Source organism: Erythrolamprus reginae, chromosome 2 (genome assembly GCF_031021105.1).
Source record: "Erythrolamprus reginae isolate rEryReg1 chromosome 2, rEryReg1.hap1, whole genome shotgun sequence".
Lineage (NCBI taxonomy): Eukaryota > Metazoa > Chordata > Lepidosauria > Squamata > Dipsadidae > Erythrolamprus > Erythrolamprus reginae.
The window spans coordinates 150,735,868-150,754,772 of NC_091951.1; the positions used below are offsets into that span (position 1 = coordinate 150,735,868).

General features: G+C 41.7%; 1 protein-coding gene across 6 annotated transcripts in view; it reads right to left on the reverse strand.

Moving 5' to 3' along the window:
- LOC139161152 (uncharacterized) overlaps positions 1 to 10,318 on the reverse strand; it is a 31,678-nt gene extending 21,360 nt beyond the window's left edge. For 2 of the 6 annotated variants that reach the window (XR_011558076.1, XR_011558075.1), the window contains exons 1-4: positions 9,661 to 9,997; positions 5,563 to 5,670; positions 3,609 to 3,684; positions 2,086 to 2,242 (exon numbers count right to left, since the gene is read on the reverse strand). Coding sequence is in view for 3 of the 6 variants with exons in the window: in XM_070739906.1 (XP_070596007.1) it covers positions 2,086 to 2,242; positions 3,609 to 3,684; positions 5,563 to 5,670; positions 9,661 to 9,697 (378 nt within the window). In the remaining 3 variants the exon portion in view is untranslated. Of the gene's footprint in view, positions 1 to 2,085; positions 2,243 to 3,608; positions 3,685 to 5,562; positions 5,671 to 9,660; positions 9,998 to 10,225 lie in introns of those variants that run through there. The other 4 variants (XR_011558074.1, XM_070739907.1, XM_070739906.1 and 1 more) reach the window with 4 other exon arrangements.
- Between the last annotated feature and the right edge of the window lie 8,587 nt (positions 10,319 to 18,905).

Sequence of the window (18,905 nt, forward strand, 5' to 3'; positions counted from 1 at the left end):
CAATATAAAAACAAACATGCAGTGCATTAAGAACAATTTAAATAAAATAATTTCTTATGGTACAGATGTTTAAATATGAAACATGGGTATTGTAATAAGAGATAACTAGTGAAAATCAAGCAAGAAGCATACATTTGAAACCTGGCATGTTAAATGTAGACTTGTATTGGAAAACTGTCAAGACTTCACAGAACGTCAAAATAGTAACCCGCTCCATTTTTCTGCTAACAAAAAACCCTCAATGACAGATATTTCCAGTCAGAATAATGTCAACACAATATTGTGACATGATCTTCCCGTTAATAAGGTATCCAGTGGGCTACCAGAGAAAGGCAGAGGACAAGTACAAGGAGCGCTGGTCCCTTGATGTCATTAGAATAAAGTTCAAATGATGTTCGACTGCAGTTGTGCCTGGGAGGAAAAGCAAAGTTCAGTGGTGCAAAGATAGCTACACCATTTGTATATGGCAGTGATGGTGAATCTATGGCATGCGTACCATAGGTCGCATGCATAAGCGAGGCGTTGCCCTATGTCAGCTCCAGCACTTATGCACATGCTGGGCTGATTTTCGGCCTTTGGGAAGGCTGTTTGGCTCTCAGGAGGCTTCAGGGACCTCTAGAGCAGTGTTTCCCAACCTTTGCAACTTGAAGCTATCTGGACTTCAACTCCCAGAATTCCCCAGCCAGCATTTGCTGGCTGGGGAATTCTGGGAGTTGAAGTCCAAATACCTTCAAGTTGCCAAGGTTGGGAAACATTGCTCTGGAGTGCCAAAAAGAGCACAATGGGCAAACCGAAAGTCCGTTTTTCCAAAATTCCAGTTGCGTGTTGGGCTGTTTTTTCACCGTCCCAGGCTTCAACGAGGCCTGTGTTCATGCGGGGGGGGGGGGGAAGAGGTTGTTGTGTGCATGCGCATGGGGTTTGCGCATGCATGGGGTGAAAGAATGGGTGTAGGTACGTGCACGCGATAGTGTGCGCACACGTCCCCCTTTTGCCACACAAACCAAAAAAGCTTCGCCGTCACTGGTATATGGAATGGCGGGACATAAAGCAAAACAAACTAGGTGTTAGCAGAAATGTCAAAATGAAGCACTGACATTTTGGAAATCAACAAACTGAAATGAACTGGAATGGGTCATTTTGTATCCAGGAAGCACCAGATCTTTATAGATAAAGGAAAACCTAAGCAAAATATTGTAATTATTAAGAAAAGCCAGTCAAATTCAGTGTTCAGATGCAACACCAAAATGATAAGAATTATCTCAGTTAGAATCATAAGGTTAGAAGGCTTTGGAGGTGACTTTGGATTGCTGAAGTCCAAGGCCAGGGGTCTGCAACCTTAAAGAGCCATTTGGACCTGTTTCACACAGAAAAGAAAACACCGGGAGCCACAAAATCTGGGTGGGCGTGGCCAGCTCAATGTCACTCACTTCCATCAGTCACATGACTCCCCCAATCCATACCTACACAGTCGATCATTAGTGCAGGAAACCGGTTGTTAAAAAAACACCGGGAACCACAAAGCCTATGTCTCTCTCGTTCCCCCTTTTTGTATCTCACTGTCTCTGCTCTGGCTATTTCTCCATCCCCTACCGTCGCTCTTACCTTCTGAGGCCAGGTGAGGAGTGACTGGGAGGGGAGGGCGAAGCCAGCACGTGGTGGGATCTCCCGACAGGGAGCCACAGCAGAGGGCCCAAAGAGCCACATGCGGCTCCAGAGCTGCAGGTTGCTGACACCTGTCCAAGGCAATCAATGTTACAATGATACAGATCTATTATCCAACTACATAAGTACACTTTTCAAAACCTTGCTGACAACCCCCTCGTCCCCCCCAAATCATGCTAATTATAGAAAATACAAACTTCAAAATTGGAATAATAGATTCCAACATCGAATCCAAACGTGTGATGGCTTGCTTTACAACTACATCGACTAGAAATTCTAGTTCCAGTTGTGGTCATACATTGAAAACTACCTCTATCTAATGTTCAATTTCAGGCCTCAAGCAAAGAGTCAAAGACACAGATCGAAGTATAGTATGGTTGTTATTCAAATTATCTTTTTTATTTCTCTGGATTATTTAATCACCTCAAGCAGCCTGGGAGTTCTGAGGAGCTGCTGAACAGCAGCTGCTAATAACTTTTCATTCAAAGCCCGACGCAGGAAGTACCGCCCTCTTCCTTGAGCTGTCAGCACCTTCTCACAAGAACTCGTTTTCTCAATCATTATGGACAGAACGCTCCTACTGCAAGTGGAAAAGTTATTGTTAATACAGTCTCCACTATTGAGTATTTTTAAATGTTGTTTCAATATTGTTAAAATGGGTAAAAAATAATACAATACAATACAATATCAACTTTATTTGATTAGTCAATTGACCATATCAAAGCGAGAAAAAGGACCACATCAGTCGTCATAAAACTGACTGGTTAAAATACAATAAAATGGGCTAAAATAGAGGGAATTTGAATAAATAATAAGTTAAAATGCAGTATAATATGCTAAAATTGAGTAGTAAAACATGAGAATATAACTTGTGCAAAGGATTATATTAAACAAATCTAAGATACTGATATAAAATATTCTTAAGTAAGTTCATCTCCTTTGCATGCCACCCCAATATGTTCTATAAAACGTATTCTCATCTGAACAGCCCTGACTATAAACTTAGCGGTTCTAGAAACTACGGTAAAAAATAATACAACCACTCCCCAACTTTACGATGGCAATTGGGATCCACAACTTCATTGCTGTGTGATGCAGCTGTAAAACATGACATCACATGGCTATGCCTGCTTACAATGGCAGTTGCAACAATTCCAACTGCCATCATTAGGCAAATCCTGCACAGCTGAAGTGTCCCATGGTCACAGTTGCTGTTTGTGACCTCTTGACAGCTTTCCCATCGATTTTGCTCGTCAGAAACCAGCAGTGAAGATTGCAAATGGTGATTATGTGATGCTGGGATGCCAGAACTGTCGGGATTCTGCACTATGAGGAATAGTTGTAAATTCCCTTATTCAAATGGTTGCTGAACAAGGGGGTCACTGAATGAGGATTACTTGTATGTGTCTTCTGTGAAACCTTTTTCTGATGCAGAGATTTTAGCAGCTGTGAATTCCTCACAAAAAGAAAATATTCCACCCTACTTTTAATTAAAATTATATTGAAACTTATAAAATAAAACACCAGAGTTTCTCCATGCCTAATTCAATAGCAATCAAAGGTACAGTCAGTGAAACCTGTAATATGTTTGAGAAGCATTAAGTTAGAGCAGGAGTGTCAAACTCACATCATCCCGGTGGTGTTACGTGGTGCATTGGGAGCTTTTCCCCCTTCACTAAACCAGGCATGGATAATGGCCAGCATGTGCCGCATCCCATTACGGGCCAGGAGTTTGACAGCCCTGAGTTAGAGCATCTCTGACTGGTTATTTCCTACCAGTACTCTTCCAGTATGGGTCTGCAACTCCTCCAGCAGACATGAAATTGCATTAGATGTGAACGATGGAAGGAAATCAAGTCTGGGAACTCTGAGTTAAAATTGCAACAGTGGAAGAACAAAACCCAATATTTTGAGTTCCTGTTTACAAGCTGCAAGAGACTATCTACCTGTGTTGGGTCTGCTGCTGTGGAAGCTGCTCTAGCCAGTGCCAATAGTCCTTCCTCTTGAATCCCAGAACTGGCTCTGAAGAGGGCAAAAAGACATCCTTTAGCAAGAATGGTAAGACTGGGAGATGATCATATCCAGTGGTGGGATTAAAATTATTTTTTACTACTGGTTCTGTGAGCGTGGCTTGGTACACATGGTGTGGCTTGGTGGGCATGGCAGGGGACAGATACTGTAAAATCTCCATTCCCTCCCTACTCCAGGGGAAGGTTACTGCAAAATGCCCATTTCCTCCAGATCAGCTGAGACTCAGGAGGCAGAGAACAGATGGGGCAGGGTCAGACAGAGGTGGTATTTGCTGGTTCTCCAAACTACTCAAAATTTCCACTAGAAATTCTGGCTCACCAGAACTGGTCAGAACCTGCTGAATCCCACCTCTGATCATATCCCTTAGCCACACACCAGCAGTATGGCTTTTCATCATCTGATAAGAGATAGTCATTTGAGCAGACTTACAATTAGCTTAGGTTGAGCAGACTTACAATTACCTTAGGTTCAGAGTATTGTTGCAGAGAATGACCTGGTCAATTTTGTGCACACATCAATGTTTTGTGCCCTTTATTATTTTATTTTATTATTTAAAAACAATCTTGGGAATCGTTTGCACAAACTATCATTTGACCACCCATATTTATATATCGTTGAAACCTACAAGACATGAACTTTATAAATGTTACATTTATTTTTATTTATTTATTTATTTTGTCCAATACACAATGAGGGTTTTAGTGGGTATATATCTATATACACAAAGTAAAATACATGATGAAGGTTATAAAGGAGATACTCATAGTAAAATACTGTATATCTAAGAAATAATAGAAAAGAAGATATAGTAATAGAACATATCAATGAAAGAATAGAAGGAGAGATAAGGAATAGAAGAAAGGTATAGGAGATATACGAGAGCAATAGGACAGGGGACGGAAGGCACTCTAGTGCACTTGTACTCGCCCCTTAATGACCTCTTAGGAATCTGGATAGGTCAACCGTAGATAATCTAAGGGTAAAGTGTTGGGGGTTTGGGGATGACACTATGGAGTCCGGTAATGAGTTCCACGCTTCCACAACTCGGTTACTGAAGTCATATTTTTTACAGTCAAGTTTGGAGCGGTTAATATTAAGTTTAAATCTGTTGTGTGCTCTTGTGTTGTTGTGGTTGAAGCTGAAGTAGTCGCCGACAGACAGGACATTGCAGCATATGATCTTGTGGGCAATACTTAGATCTTGTTTAAGGCGTCTTAGTTCTAAACTTTCTAGGCCCAGGATTGAAAGTCTAGTCTCACAGGGTATTCTATTTCGAGTGGAGGAGTGAAGGGCTCTTCTGGTGAAGTATCTTTGGACATTTTCAAAGGTGTTAATGTCTGAGATGCAAGTGACCACAATGCAACAGCTTCCTAATGGTGCCATATGCTTAGCAAACTATATTTTGCAGAACTGTTATAGTCTGAATCCTGACGTATATTGAATATATAATACATAGATTAAATCTGTAACATAACATACAAAAATTCCTCATTTGAATTTTGGCTGGCTGATGAATTCTTGGATTTGAAGTCCAGAAATCTTAATATTTGGAGACCCCTGGTCCAAAGGATAACTTCTTATATCCTTTCTAATTCATTATTAATTCATTACCTTATATCATTTAATCCATTAGTAGAGTGTAATAAACCAAGCACATAGTCAGTGCGTTGCTAAGGCCCAATGTATAATAATTTGGTATTGCTCATGCTAGTCAGACTTCATACTGAGGTAAATATTATTATTTTTCCTTTTCCATTTTAAGATTAATCTTGTCTCATTGGTATCATTTTCTGTAAGTCAGGCCTTTACAACCAACAAACCTTTCAATATTTCTCAATATTAAGCTGTGGAGCCAAGAAAGTTACTCACGTTTCAATCCTTTCCGAAGAATCATTTCCAAGATCTCACAAATGGATTGCAAATGAGGACAGGTATCTGTGTAAGGACTACTGCTTTCCCGAAAGTTGAGAATGCACACTGCAAGAAAATAGAATGTATAAAACTGAATTTCAAATGGAAAAGGAAAGAATGGATCTAAAAATATGGAGTCTGACTAAACAATACCAAATGCAGATTGACTCGCATGAGCAATTTCAAATGCAGGCTGCAATAACAGAAGTTAAAATAACTCTAGGCAAAATCCTTTTTCTGAAATACAATACTTTTTTTGAAGTACACTTTGGGGAGAAACTTTTTTTCTCATTTTATAGAATTAAAATGTTAATATATTATTTTAGCTATGTATGGTATGTTTGTGTGCATGATTTTTAAATAATGGGGCTTTTAGATTTTTAATGTTAGATTTGTTATTTTAGACTTTTAATATTAGATTTGTCACTGTATATTGTTTTATCACTGTTGTGAGCCGCCCGGAGTCTGCGGAGATGGGCAGCATACAAATCTAATTAATAATAATAATAATAATAATAATAATAATAATATTTAAAATCCCAGTCTTTCTCTTCAGTGGACTGACTTCATGAACTCTTAACACTAGGGATAAAAAGAGATCTCTCAAACCTAAAGTTTAGGCAATTTTATAGATGATATGGTGCAGAAATAATGTTGTCTCCATCAGCAATTTAGGCATAACGAACTAGGACAAGTAAGTTTTAAATAAATTACAACATACTGTATATCAAATATAGCTAGCAATCAGATTCCAAAGGAGTTTTTTCAAGAGGCAACTGGACTTCCTTGTTTTTTCTTTTGAAGACCTTTCACTTCTCATCCAAGAAGCTTCTTCAGCTCTGACAGGATAGTGGGGAATGGAATGGATAGTTGCCTCCTGAAAAAGTAACTTTGGTACATGACTTGGATGACTGAGAATCTCTACAAACTTTGTGTAATCATATGTTTATTTGGAAGAATTTGGATTTTCCAGTTGTAAAACATTACATGCTGGCCAAGAACACATTGAAAATCAATAGATTAAAGCAGATTAAACAGATTAAATCATGTGGTTTATTTAAAATGAGCAGTGAGCTCTCTCCCATATTTGGGTATGCCAGGTGACTCAACAGAAAAACATGTAATCTTTCCTTGGCTCAGCTGATAAAAGGAAGTAGGACCTATGGCTTAGAGGAAAAATCACTGCCAAGCAAGGCAAGGCATAAGCAGCCCAGGTTCGAATCCTAGAAGGATATGGTTTGGCACGCAGGCCCGGCCAGTTTCCTGCCATTCCCCCTTTAATCCCGGACATCTCGGGCTTTTCTGGGCTGCCAGAGGAGCCTTTCGGTGGCATTTAAAGAGGCTTTGGCAGTCCAGGGCGAACCAAGCATTTTGTTGCCTCCCATAGCATCTGGGTGCAGAAAGGCAAAAGGGGGCGCTTCACTCTGGTGAATCAACTCGGCTTCAGCCAAACCGAAGAGTCACCACAGTGAAGGAAAGGTGCCGGCTACAAAGCGAGAGAGCGAGAGAAGAGGGGAGCCCTTCAGCATGGGAAGAAAAAGGAAGCAGGTAGCAGCAGCAGCAGCTGCCTTTTGGTCAAAGGAGTGAGAGGTTCCCCCCCCCTCGCCCGCCTGGGTTTCTTTCTCTGGCGCAGTGTATGGGAGGCAGCCTCGCACCAGGTGTATGGGAGGCACGTGCTTCTCCTCGCCACCTCAGAGTTTTTTTTTAAAAAGCCTTAAAGTTTTGGATTTTTTAAATTCCCCTCACTTCACCTTCTTCCTTTGGCAGCGACTGTCCTCCACCTCTTCTTTCTCTTCCTCCTACAACCCAAATTCCGAGCTTTTATTTCTTTCCTAATGGGTTTGCACGCATTATTTGCTTTTACATTGATTCCTATGGGAAAAATTGCTTCTATTTACAAAATTTTCTACTTAAGAACCTGGTCACAGAATGAATTAAGTTCTTAAGTAGAGGTACCACTGTATATATATACACACACACATATATACAGTACATACACATACATACACACACACACACACACACATACAGGGGTAGTCTGGTCTCCCAAATAATGTTAGTGGTTTGCATTGTCAAACCATAGGTTAATTCTGTAATTTTGAACCATGGTTCAAAACTGTAGGTGAGTATGTTATGTGAATGTAGGCAAAATAATAAAAATTACAATAAAATCCTGTACATGTCTACTGCAGTAAATCCCACACTGTTCCATATCATTTAGGTAGGGGCATGCAAGATTAGTTTAAAGAAAACAATAAGGAAAGCTATAGGACAAATCATTAAATGAGGAAGAAAAATTATAATCAAAGTCATCATTTTAAAAATCGCCCGTATGTCTCTGCAAAAGATAGTTATATGGGGAGATCTGTAATCTGAAGCTTTTATGTCTTACATATTACTTATGTAAGTTGTTCATACAAGTGACAGCCACAACAGAAAGTAAGATATTTTTCACGATAGTGTTGCATATATTTCTTACAAGATATTGATAAAAAGACTAATCTACCCAGGCTTTATGCTCTGGGGAATCCGGAGCATAATACCATGGTCTTTTGAAGGATGCCAATGCATTGATAAAAAATGAATCATTCATATAATTTCAGACCTTTAAAAAGTCAATGTTACATCATGCAAACCAGTTTATACTAGTGTGATTAGAGAAATGGTAAAAAGTGCTCCTAGGGGGAAAAAATGCTTTGTACACACACAGGCTACAATGCTATATCTTTTACTTTGGAAGAAATCCTATGGAATATAAGAGGGTTTACATTTGGGTAGATCTTTGTATTGCAGTTTTTTTTCTTTCCCTCTAGCAGTGGTTCTCAACCTTTCTAATGCCGTGTCCCCTTAATACAGTTCCTCATGTTGTGGTGACCCCCAGCCATAAGTCTAGTGCCAATTTTCCCAACAGAGCTTTAAGCTGATTGGCAGGAAGGTCACTGACACCCCCCCACTGTAAACACCTGATTGTTCGGATCGTAAAAATATGTTTCAAGGCACCAGAATAGAAACTTTAGTTCCTAACACCATGGGGAATTTGTTTTTCCCCATTGTCTTAGGGAACCTCTGTCCCATGGTCCCGACCCTCAGGTTGAGAACCACTGCTCTAGAGAAAAGGAACGGTGACAACTTCACTATTGGCACTTTTTTCCCCCTCTGTGGACTAGTTCAGTAATTATCTAGATTTTTTAAAAAAGAGAGAGCTTGGTTAGAAAAATCTATTTTTGTGGCTTGACAAAAATACAACTCCCTAGTTTCTTACTGATGGTCAACAACAACCAGCAGAAAAGAGCACATTAAAAAGTAGAGGGTGACAGGAAGACAATATGAAGTTACTATGTTAGTTATTCCACACACATCTTTTTCATTGGGCATCAAAAATGACTAAAGCTGTGGACAGGACATTAAATGAAGTAACCCAATATGCGAACTAAAAAAGATATTTTTAGCTAGCAGGACGCTGGAGGTGACAAAACTCAAAGGTGGGTTTGTATCTTGTCTGCATGTCCACACAGTAGTAACAAAGTAGTAGCAAACATGAAATTGTCTCTCCTATATAACCCCATGTGTGAGGGACACCTGTCCGTCTAACATTATCTCCTCAAGTTTTCATTACTGAGGGGTTGGCGAGAGTCCTGGAATTTACTCAAAAATGTCCTTATCCCAGCATTTCTCCTGCGCACTCTGCTTGGCCTTCTGGTTTTCAGTTTTCCTGATTCCATCATCCCCTTCTGAACTGAAAACTGAAAACCAATCCTAAAATACTGCCACAAATAGAGTTCGGTAATCAGTTGAACGTGGGGAGCGGAGAACACGTGTCCAGTTGAAAGATAACCAATCTTCTACCACATAACTAATTCCTTTCATCATCTGGCATCTCTACGGCGCATTTCTTCCCCGTGACAGCTGGGTGATGACCCATCAGAGCCCCGCTCCGTTTAAATCCCTAAATGCTACGAAATTACGGTTTATTCTTCACATTTATTTTATTTATGTATTCGTTTTCAAACACCCCGCTCGCGTTACCTGGCGCGAATCCCTCTTTCTCTTTCTCACCTTTCAGAGCGCCCAGAAGCGGCTCTTTCCCACTCATCCTAGTCGGCTTTGCTGGGCTTTGCTTTGCCCCAGACTCCGGCTCAGCCCAGAGCCCCGCACGCAGCCTCCTCCCGATGGAAACTGTCCGCGAGCTACTTTCTTCGTCCCAACACCCGGCGGCAGGCAAAAACTCTGGAAGGTACCATTTTTCCCGCCGAGACGGGGGAGGAAGAGAGGGAAAGCAATATTCGGCCCGGCCCAATGGAACTTGCCAGGGTTTGGAGAGAGGTGAAAATAAGCCCCCAAAGTTCCTCCTGGATATGGTGGGTGTCGTTAAACCTGGAATAAACATCCCTCTCACGGTGGGTCAGACGTCGAATGTTTTCTCCCGCCGCCGGTCTCCAGGATTCGGTTGTTTGTTCGGTGAAGTTTCCTTTAATGCGCAGCTAAAGTTTGAGAGGCCAGCCGAGTGGCACAATGTACTAACCGACGCTGGCTCATTTGGAAAGCTAAGCGGGGTCCAACGTGAACCACGTTCATATTTGAATGGGAAGCATTACTTTTAACAAACTTTTAACAAACTTACCCTTAAGATTGTCCACTGTTGACATCACCCGATTCCTAAGATTTGATCCTGCAGCCTCTGCCTCTAGGCCACAGGATCTGATCCCTTCAGCTTTGTACCAGGAAGGGGCTATATGGTTTTTTTTAATAGTTGTGTGTGTGTGTGCGTGTATGGAGAGAGAGATGCTGTATAGTATATACAGTACTGTATATACTGGTATATATCAGTAACACTCCTTCGATATTGTATATGCATAATATGGGATATACTGATATGTATAGTTATATACAGTATGTGTGTGTGTGTGTGTGTGTGTGTGTGTATATATATATATATATATATATATATATATATATATATATATACACACACACACACACACACACACACACACACACACATATATATATATATATCAAGAATAGTCCTAAAAATGCGAGTTCCAGGTATGTGTGTGAATGATGAGGCAGCAGCCATCTCGATCACCGGAACATAGAAACTTTAATAAAACCACTTAGCTTTCGTTAGCGTGCTGCTAACTTCGTCAGAGTATTAAAATGCCATGGGAGACAATCACCTTTATAAAGCATTATTCAGTCTGCTCATTGCCCGCGTCATAGGGCCACACCCTTCCCTCCCCTCTGCGGCAAGCCTAATTGTGGGCTTGCTCATGCTGGCTAAAGGGGGATCTACCGCTTTTACTCGTGTCTGTTGCCTCTTTCCCTCCCCAAGGGAGGAGGTGGAGTTATGAGGCAATACTTCGGAGGTGTTTGGTATTGCTTTTCCCCCCCCCATTATCGTTGTTACTTTCTATAGTGGCACATGTCTGCTCTTGCAATTTTTTTGCCCATGCCCTCGTCTTAGGTCTGCACTGTTCTAATCCCCCCCTTGTCCCCTGTGTTGGAACTGCATTGTGCCCCTCCCCCTCTACCTCCATGTTGCTCCAGTATGTTCCCTTGCTTCCCGTTGGGGGTTGCTCTACCCTCATTTAGCTGGTCTCTATGCCCGGCCTGGGGAATTCTGTTAGGGGCTTTATCCAATCCTAATGACCTATCCCCTTTAAGTCGTTGCTGGTGCCTTAAAGCCTGGTATGCCGATGGCATATCAATATGTCTATTTAAAGAATTTTCATTAAAGAACCAGGCTTCATTAAAGAACCAGGCGACCTCCCTTGGTTTCATCTCGCGCCAGAATCTCAGTTCCCTGGAAATCGAAGCCATGATCCTGCTCCTCCATGTGTATCCAAATCTGGGAACGCTGTTCATGACGTCGGACCGCCAATTTGTGTTCGTGTATACGAGTTCTCAATCTTTTTGCCGTTTCCCCCACATAGTGGTGTGCACAATTATTGCAGTTTATACGGTAAATTACCGAGGAGGACTCCTCCTTCACTAAGGTTTCCTTCGGGCGCATTACTGATTTTCTCAAAGTTTGATCTGGCTTATGCGCTACTTTGACCCCGTGGGGTGCCAGTATGCGTGCGGCTGTTTCGGATACCCCTTGTATGTATGGGAGTACCCTCCACGCTGATGTTTCATTTGTGCTTTTTTGTTTGGCTGCCCGTGTGCTACAGTGAGTTTTTATCCTGTTAAATAATGTCCGTATACAACTGACTTTATGTGCGTTGGGGTGATTGCTTTCGTTGTGTAACATGCGGTCCGTGTTGGTGGTCTTCCGGTATACCTCCGTGTCGATGCTTCCATCTGGGTTCCGGTTAATCAGTACATCTAGAAAGGCCAGTTAATCAGTACATCTAGAAAGGAGGTATACCGGAAGACCACCAACACGGACCGCATGTTACACAACGAAAGCAATCACCCCAACGCACATAAAGTCAGTTGTATACGGACATTATTTAACAGGATAAAAACTCACTGTAGCACACGGGCAGCCAAACAAAAAGAACGAGCGTATCTTTATCAAACTTGTATACGTCATGGCTACTCGAGAGATTTTATCCAACGGTGCGTCACACCCAGACTCCGGCAACCTACTGAAAGCGCAAATGAAACATCAGCGTGGAGGGTACTCCCATACATACAAGGGGTATCCGAAACAGCCGCACGCATACTGGCACCCCACGGGGTCAAAGTAGCGCATAAGCCAGATCAAACTTTGAGAAAATCAGTAATGCGCCCGAAGGAAACCTTAGTGAAGGAGGAGTCCTCCTCGGTAATTTACCGTATAAACTGCAATAATTGTGCACACCACTATGTGGGGGAAACGGCAAAAAGATTGAGAACTCGTATACACGAACACAAATTGGCGGTCCGACGTCATGAACAGCGTTCCCAGATTTGGATACACATGGAGGAGCAGGATCATGGCTTCGATTTCCAGGGAACTGAGATTCTGGCGCGAGATGAAACCAAGGGAGGTCGCCTGGTTCTTTAATGAAGCCTGGTTCTTTAATGAAAATTCTTTAAATAGACATATTGATATGCCATCGGCATACCAGGCTTTAAGGCACCAGCAACGACTTAAAGGGGATAGGTCATTAGGATTGGATAAAGCCCCTAACAGAATTCCCCAGGCCGGGCATAGAGACCAGCTAAATGAGGGTAGAGCAACCCCCAACGGGAAGCAAGGGAACATACTGGAGCAACATGGAGGTAGAGGGGGAGGGGCACAATGCAGTTCCAACACAGGGGACAAGGGGGGGATTAGAACAGTGCAGACCTAAGACGAGGGCATGGGCAAAAAAATTGCAAGAGCAGACATGTGCCACTATAGAAAGTAACAACGATAATGGGGGGGGGAAAAGCAATACCAAACACCTCCGAAGTATTGCCTCATAACTCCACCTCCTCCCTTGGGGAGGGAAAGAGGCAACAGACACGAGTAAAAGCGGTAGATCCCCCTTTAGCCAGCATGAGCAAGCCCACAATTAGGCTTGCCGCAGAGGGGAGGGAAGGGTGTGGCCCTATGACGCGGGCAATGAGCAGACTGAATAATGCTTTATAAAGGTGATTGTCTCCCATGGCATTTTAATACTCTGACGAAGTTAGCAGCACGCTAACGAAAGCTAAGTGGTTTTATTAAAGTTTCTATGTTCCGGTGATCGAGATGGCTGCTGCCTCATCACTCACACACACACACACACACACACACACACACACACACACACACATATATATAATCTCAGATATACAGTGATCCCTCGAGTTTCGCGATCTCGATCTTCGCGAAACGCTATATCGCGATTTTTAAAAAAATATTAATTTTAAAAAAAACCACTTCCGCGTTTGGCTTCGGGAGTCAGCTGGGAAGCGGCGCGGCTGTTTTAAAAGGTCGCAGCCGGCCTGGGGGGCTTCCCAGCACCCCCCCGAACCCCCAACCTGGGTCTTCCCGGCCGCCCACGCAAAGGGGAAACCCCGGCTCCTCGCTGATGCCCGCCGCTCGCCCGCCCGCCAGCAAGAGGGGGAAGACCCAGGGAAGGTTCCTTCGGCCGCCCAGCAGCTGATCTGCTCGGTAGCGCAGCAGCAGCAAGGAGCCGAATCGGGGTTTCCCCTTTGCGTGGGCGGCGGGGAACGCAAACGCCACCATCTACGCATGCGCAGCCATAGAAAAAAAAGGGCGCGCATGCACAGATGGTATTTTTACTTCCGCAACCCTACATCGCGAAAAATCGATTATCGCGAGGGGTCTTGGAACGGAACCCTCGCGATAATAGAGGGATCACTGTATATATATATCAGTATATACCATCTTATGCATATATACAATGTTATATCTGTATATTACAAATACGAACTTGACTAAACAAAGAAATAAACAAACAAACAAACAAACAAACAAATAGCAGTAGCCTTTAGATTTATACACTGCTTCAGAGTGCTTTTACAGCCCTCTTTAAGCAGTTTACAGAGTCAGCACTTGGGTCCTCATTTTATCAACCTCAGAAGGCTGGAGTCAAGCTTGAGCCTGGTGAGATTTGATCTACTAAACTGCTGGTAGCCAGTGATCAGCATAAGTAGCTTACAGTACTGCACTCTAACCATTGCGCCACCGCAGCTCTTAAATAAATAAACATTTAGGAAGTTTCAAGGCGGTATGCAAGCAGGATCACTTCAAGGGCCTGAGGTTGCTCCTAAGCCACGTTGATTGAATGATGCGCATCTTCTGCCAAAATGCAAGATTTGCATTTTATTTAGAATGTTTCAGAAGGAAAAGTAAACATTGGCGCCCCCACCCAAACTTTTGCAGCTAAACCAGTGCTTGATCTTAACCTAAAGCCAGCCATGGATGTAAAGTAGAATAAGAAGTGGAGGAAGCATCTGTGAAGATGCCAAGGGTAAATCTGTTAATTGTTTATAATTTTTTTTAAAAAATCCTGCATGGATGTGTCCATGAGGTCAACAGAAATCAAACTTCACTTGAGTATTTTACAGTGGATGGTTTATCATCATACATCTTCATGATGTGTGTGGCTAATGTGGTTGTTTAAATACTGTTGGAAGAAATGTCCAAGTAGGAAGAAAAACATTGGAAATATGGAGACTGCTTGGAAATATGGTTTAATTTATTTGTTTGTTTGTTTATTTATTTTATTTTATTTTATTTATTTATTTATTATTTATTTTATTTATTTTATTTATTTATTTTATTTATTTTATTTATTTTATTTATTTTATTTATTTTATTTATTTTATTTATTTTATTCATTTTATTCATTTTATTCATTCATTCATTCATTCATTCATTCATTCATTCATTCATTCATTCATTCATTTATTTATTTATTGGATTTGTATGCCGCCCCTCTCCACAGACTCGGGGCGGCTAACAACAGTAACAAAACAGTATAATCCAATACTAAAAACAGTTAAAACCCATTATATAAAAACCAATCATACATACAGACATACCATTCATAAAATTTTAAAGGCCTAGGAGGAAAGTGTATCTCAATTCCCCCATGCCTGGCGGCAGAGGTGGGTTTTAAGCAGCTTACGAAAGGCAAGGAGGGTGGGGGCAATTCTAATCTCTGGGGGGAGTTGGTTCCAGAGGGCCGGGGCCGCCACAGAGAAGGCTCTTCCCCTGGGTCCCGCCAAACGGCATTGTTTGTTTGACGGGACCCGGAGAAGATCCACTCTGTGGGACCTAACTGGTGGACAGGACCACATGGTTTTGAGGTCCTGGGCAACAAAAAGCACATATGTGGGAAGGGAGGGGGGGGGCAGAGAGATAGAAATCCTCTGATGAGCTTTGAATTGAGCTGGTATTGATTGGTTGTCAGACTCCCATGGGGCCATGCAGGGGTAACTTTGTAGGTTGTTTTTTGAGTCCCAGGCCTGGTTGAATCTTGCTGGGTGATATAATGAAGAATGTCTTGGGCAATTCCTATTATGGCTGAGGGCCATATCTTTGTTGGACCTTGGATGAGGGTATTTGCTTATGAATAGACCTAGCTATCTTTTAAGTGATGACATCTGCTGTGGGCTATTGAGGAGGGTGGGGGCTATTAAGAGTAAGTCTGCTTCCTGCCTAAAAAAATGTTTCTCCATTTTTCAACCAGGGAAATATAATATTCTGCCTTTTTAACATTTCCTAAAATATTTCATTCTTGTAGGAGAGGGGTAGGTGCTAACTTCCTACAATACCTTGTCTTTGAATGCAGCTCTTTTGAGGCCAGCTGTTTTCAATCACTCACAAATTCTAGAAAGGAATAAGGCTTGAGAACTACAGGAAGGAGGCCACCAAAAGCAGTTGACTGACTGCCACGTATCCGGCACGTATATGCCATAAGTTGCCTGCCAAGTTTGGCAGGTTTTTCTTCATAGTGATAATGATTCTGCAGAGGTTAACTAGGCATCCAATCTTATTCTTGCGTGTAATGAGATTGTTTCCTCATTCACAAATGTTCTTTTTTTAAAATTGTGTTTTAGAATTGAGCCCTGCACATGTATATTTAGCATAGAGGTGTTATGACAACTTGTTTGTGTGCGATGATTTTAATTCTCTGGAGTTATTTTATTATTTTTATTTTTTGCTGTTTTTAACTGCCCCTGTATTCCATTGTATAATTTTATAAACCTTTTAGAACATAGTATCAACATCTGAAAAGATAAGAAAGATGGGAACAGTCATGGAAAAACAAGGAAAATCTTCCCCAAAAATCTCCGAATTGAGAAGGTTTCAACCTCAAATTGGTATGTGAAAGAACACCAATAGATAATAACTTATTCATGTTGGAATTATCAAAAAATAATGGCAGGATGCAAAGATGTCTCTCACTGACTTTGCAGTGTTTATTGCTTTTATATAGTTTTCCAAGCAGCAAAAGTTAGGAAAGAACAACAGCATTCTCATTGGTGAATTCCCCGCCCCTTCAATCCCCCCACCACCAGACTTCCTGTTGTTGCGACCTAGATGATATCATATGCCAGCCAGAGGAAAGTACCTTAGATCATTCTGGGCATGTGAACTGGGTGATCTCAACTAAGCATGAGGGGTCCGCTTAAGGTAGGCAGCAGTGTCCCCTCTAATTTTTTGGGGGGTGGGCGGAAAAGTATAGTGTCTGAGCGGCAGTCCCTTCGGGATTGGGTGGCACAGAAATAATAAACAAACAAACAAACAAACAAACAAACAAACAAAAAACCCACCCTGTTTTGCCTCAGAGAATTTCAAAATAAAATACTGTACTGTGTGTCTATATCAGTGAGCTCATAATACAGCAACTCTATCAATATCAAAATGCCACTTAAATAGTTGAGCTAGTTTCAAACTAGATTTTGATTTTCTTTCTCTCTTCCTTACTCCCATTCTTTTTCTTTCTCTTTTCCTTCCTCTCTTTTTTCTATCTGTTTCTCTCTCTTCCTCTCTCTCTCCTTCCCTCTCACTCTTTCCCTCTCGGCTTCTGGGCAGGTTTGGAAAACTCTGAGTTGATGATGATTTTTAAGTGAGCAATTGCTCACTGCTCAGCTTAAAGGGAACTATGGTAGGCAGTATTCTACTCACACCCTCCACATGGCCTCATCCTTACAATTCAAAGATGGAGGAAATATACTAAAATTCTATATACTCGGAATGTCAACAACCAAGATATTTTAGAAAGTATTAACATGAATTTGTACTACTAGAATATAAAGTGTTGAACTTTGGAGAAAACATTTGGAATACCATGGATAGACAAGAAAATAAATGGATCATAAGTCAGTCCAGGATTCACATTCAAAGCACAAAATGACTAGGCCTAAATTATCATATTTTGGACCCATTACAGGAAGACCCAATTCCATGGAAAAGTCTGTAATGGGAAGTTAGAAAGAAAGAGGGCAGTGATAGCAGTGTTCCAGTATCTCAGGGGCTGCCACAAAGGAGTCAACTTATTCTCCAAAGCACCTGAGGGTAGAACAAGAAGCAATGGGTGGAAACTAAACAAGGAGAGAAGTAACTTAGAACTACTACTACTACTACTACTACTACTACTACTACTACTATTATTATTAGGCAAAGAGCAACAAAAAGAAGGTGAATGAATGGACTCAATTACAATGGTGGACTGTGCCATTTTGAGGATAGATCATCCTGGAGAAGATTAGAATAGAACAGAGTAGAATTCTTTATTGGCCAAGTGTGATTGGACACACAAGGAATTAGTCTTTGGTGCATATGCTCTCAGTGTACATAAAAGAAAAGGATACATTTGTCAAGAATCATGAGATACAACACTTAGTGATTTATCATAGGGGTCAAATAAGCAATGAAGAAACAATCAATATTAATAAAAATCTTAGGATACAAGCAACATTCCTCCATAAATGGGAGGAAATGGGTGATAGGAATGATGAGAAAAACTACTAGTAATAGTAGTGCAGGCTTAGTAAATAGTTTGACAGCGTTGAGGGAATTATTTGTTTAGCAGAGTGATGGCGTTTGGAGACAAAACTGTTCTTGTGTCTAGTTGTCTTGGTGTGCAGTGCTCTATAGCAGTATTTCCCAACCTTGGCAAATTGAAGATATCTGGACTTCAACTCCCAGAATTCCCCAGCCAGCATTCACTGGCTGGGGAATTCTGGGAGTTGAAGTCCAAATATCTTCAAGTTGCCAAGGTTGGGAAACACTGCTTTATAGCAGCGTTTTGAGGGTAGGAGTTGAAACAGTTTATGTTGAGGATGTGAGGGATTTATGTGGTTGGTAAGAAACAGTACTGACTTAACAGTGCATACATCAAATGATTTTGCAGATTCTGAAAGCATTTTCTGCTCTGGTTATTGGTAGTTGCCTCTTGCCGCATACCTCCCAGAGACCAATAAGAGCACAGATTTGGCCTCCTCCAGGTCCCATCGACTAAGCCAGTGTTTCCCAACCTTGGCAACTTGAAGATATCTGGACTTCAACTCCCAGAATTCCTCAGCCAGCATTCACTGGCTGGGGAATTCTGGGAGTTGAAGTCCAAATATCTTCAAGTTGCTAAGGTTGGGAAACACTGGACTAAGCAATGCATGTTGGCAGGACCACGGGGGAGGGCCTTCTCTGTTGCTGCCCCGGCTCTATGGAATCAACTCCCCCCTCCATGTCCATACTACCCCCACCCTACTGGCCTTCCATAAGGCCACGAAGACCTGGCTTTGCTGGCTGACCTGGGGCCATAAACTAACTACCATCGTGGCCAAATGTATGAATGGTATATAGGCATGTTGTTGTGATTGTTCTATAATGGGTTTTAATGGGGGGTTTTATTGTTTAGATTTTATAT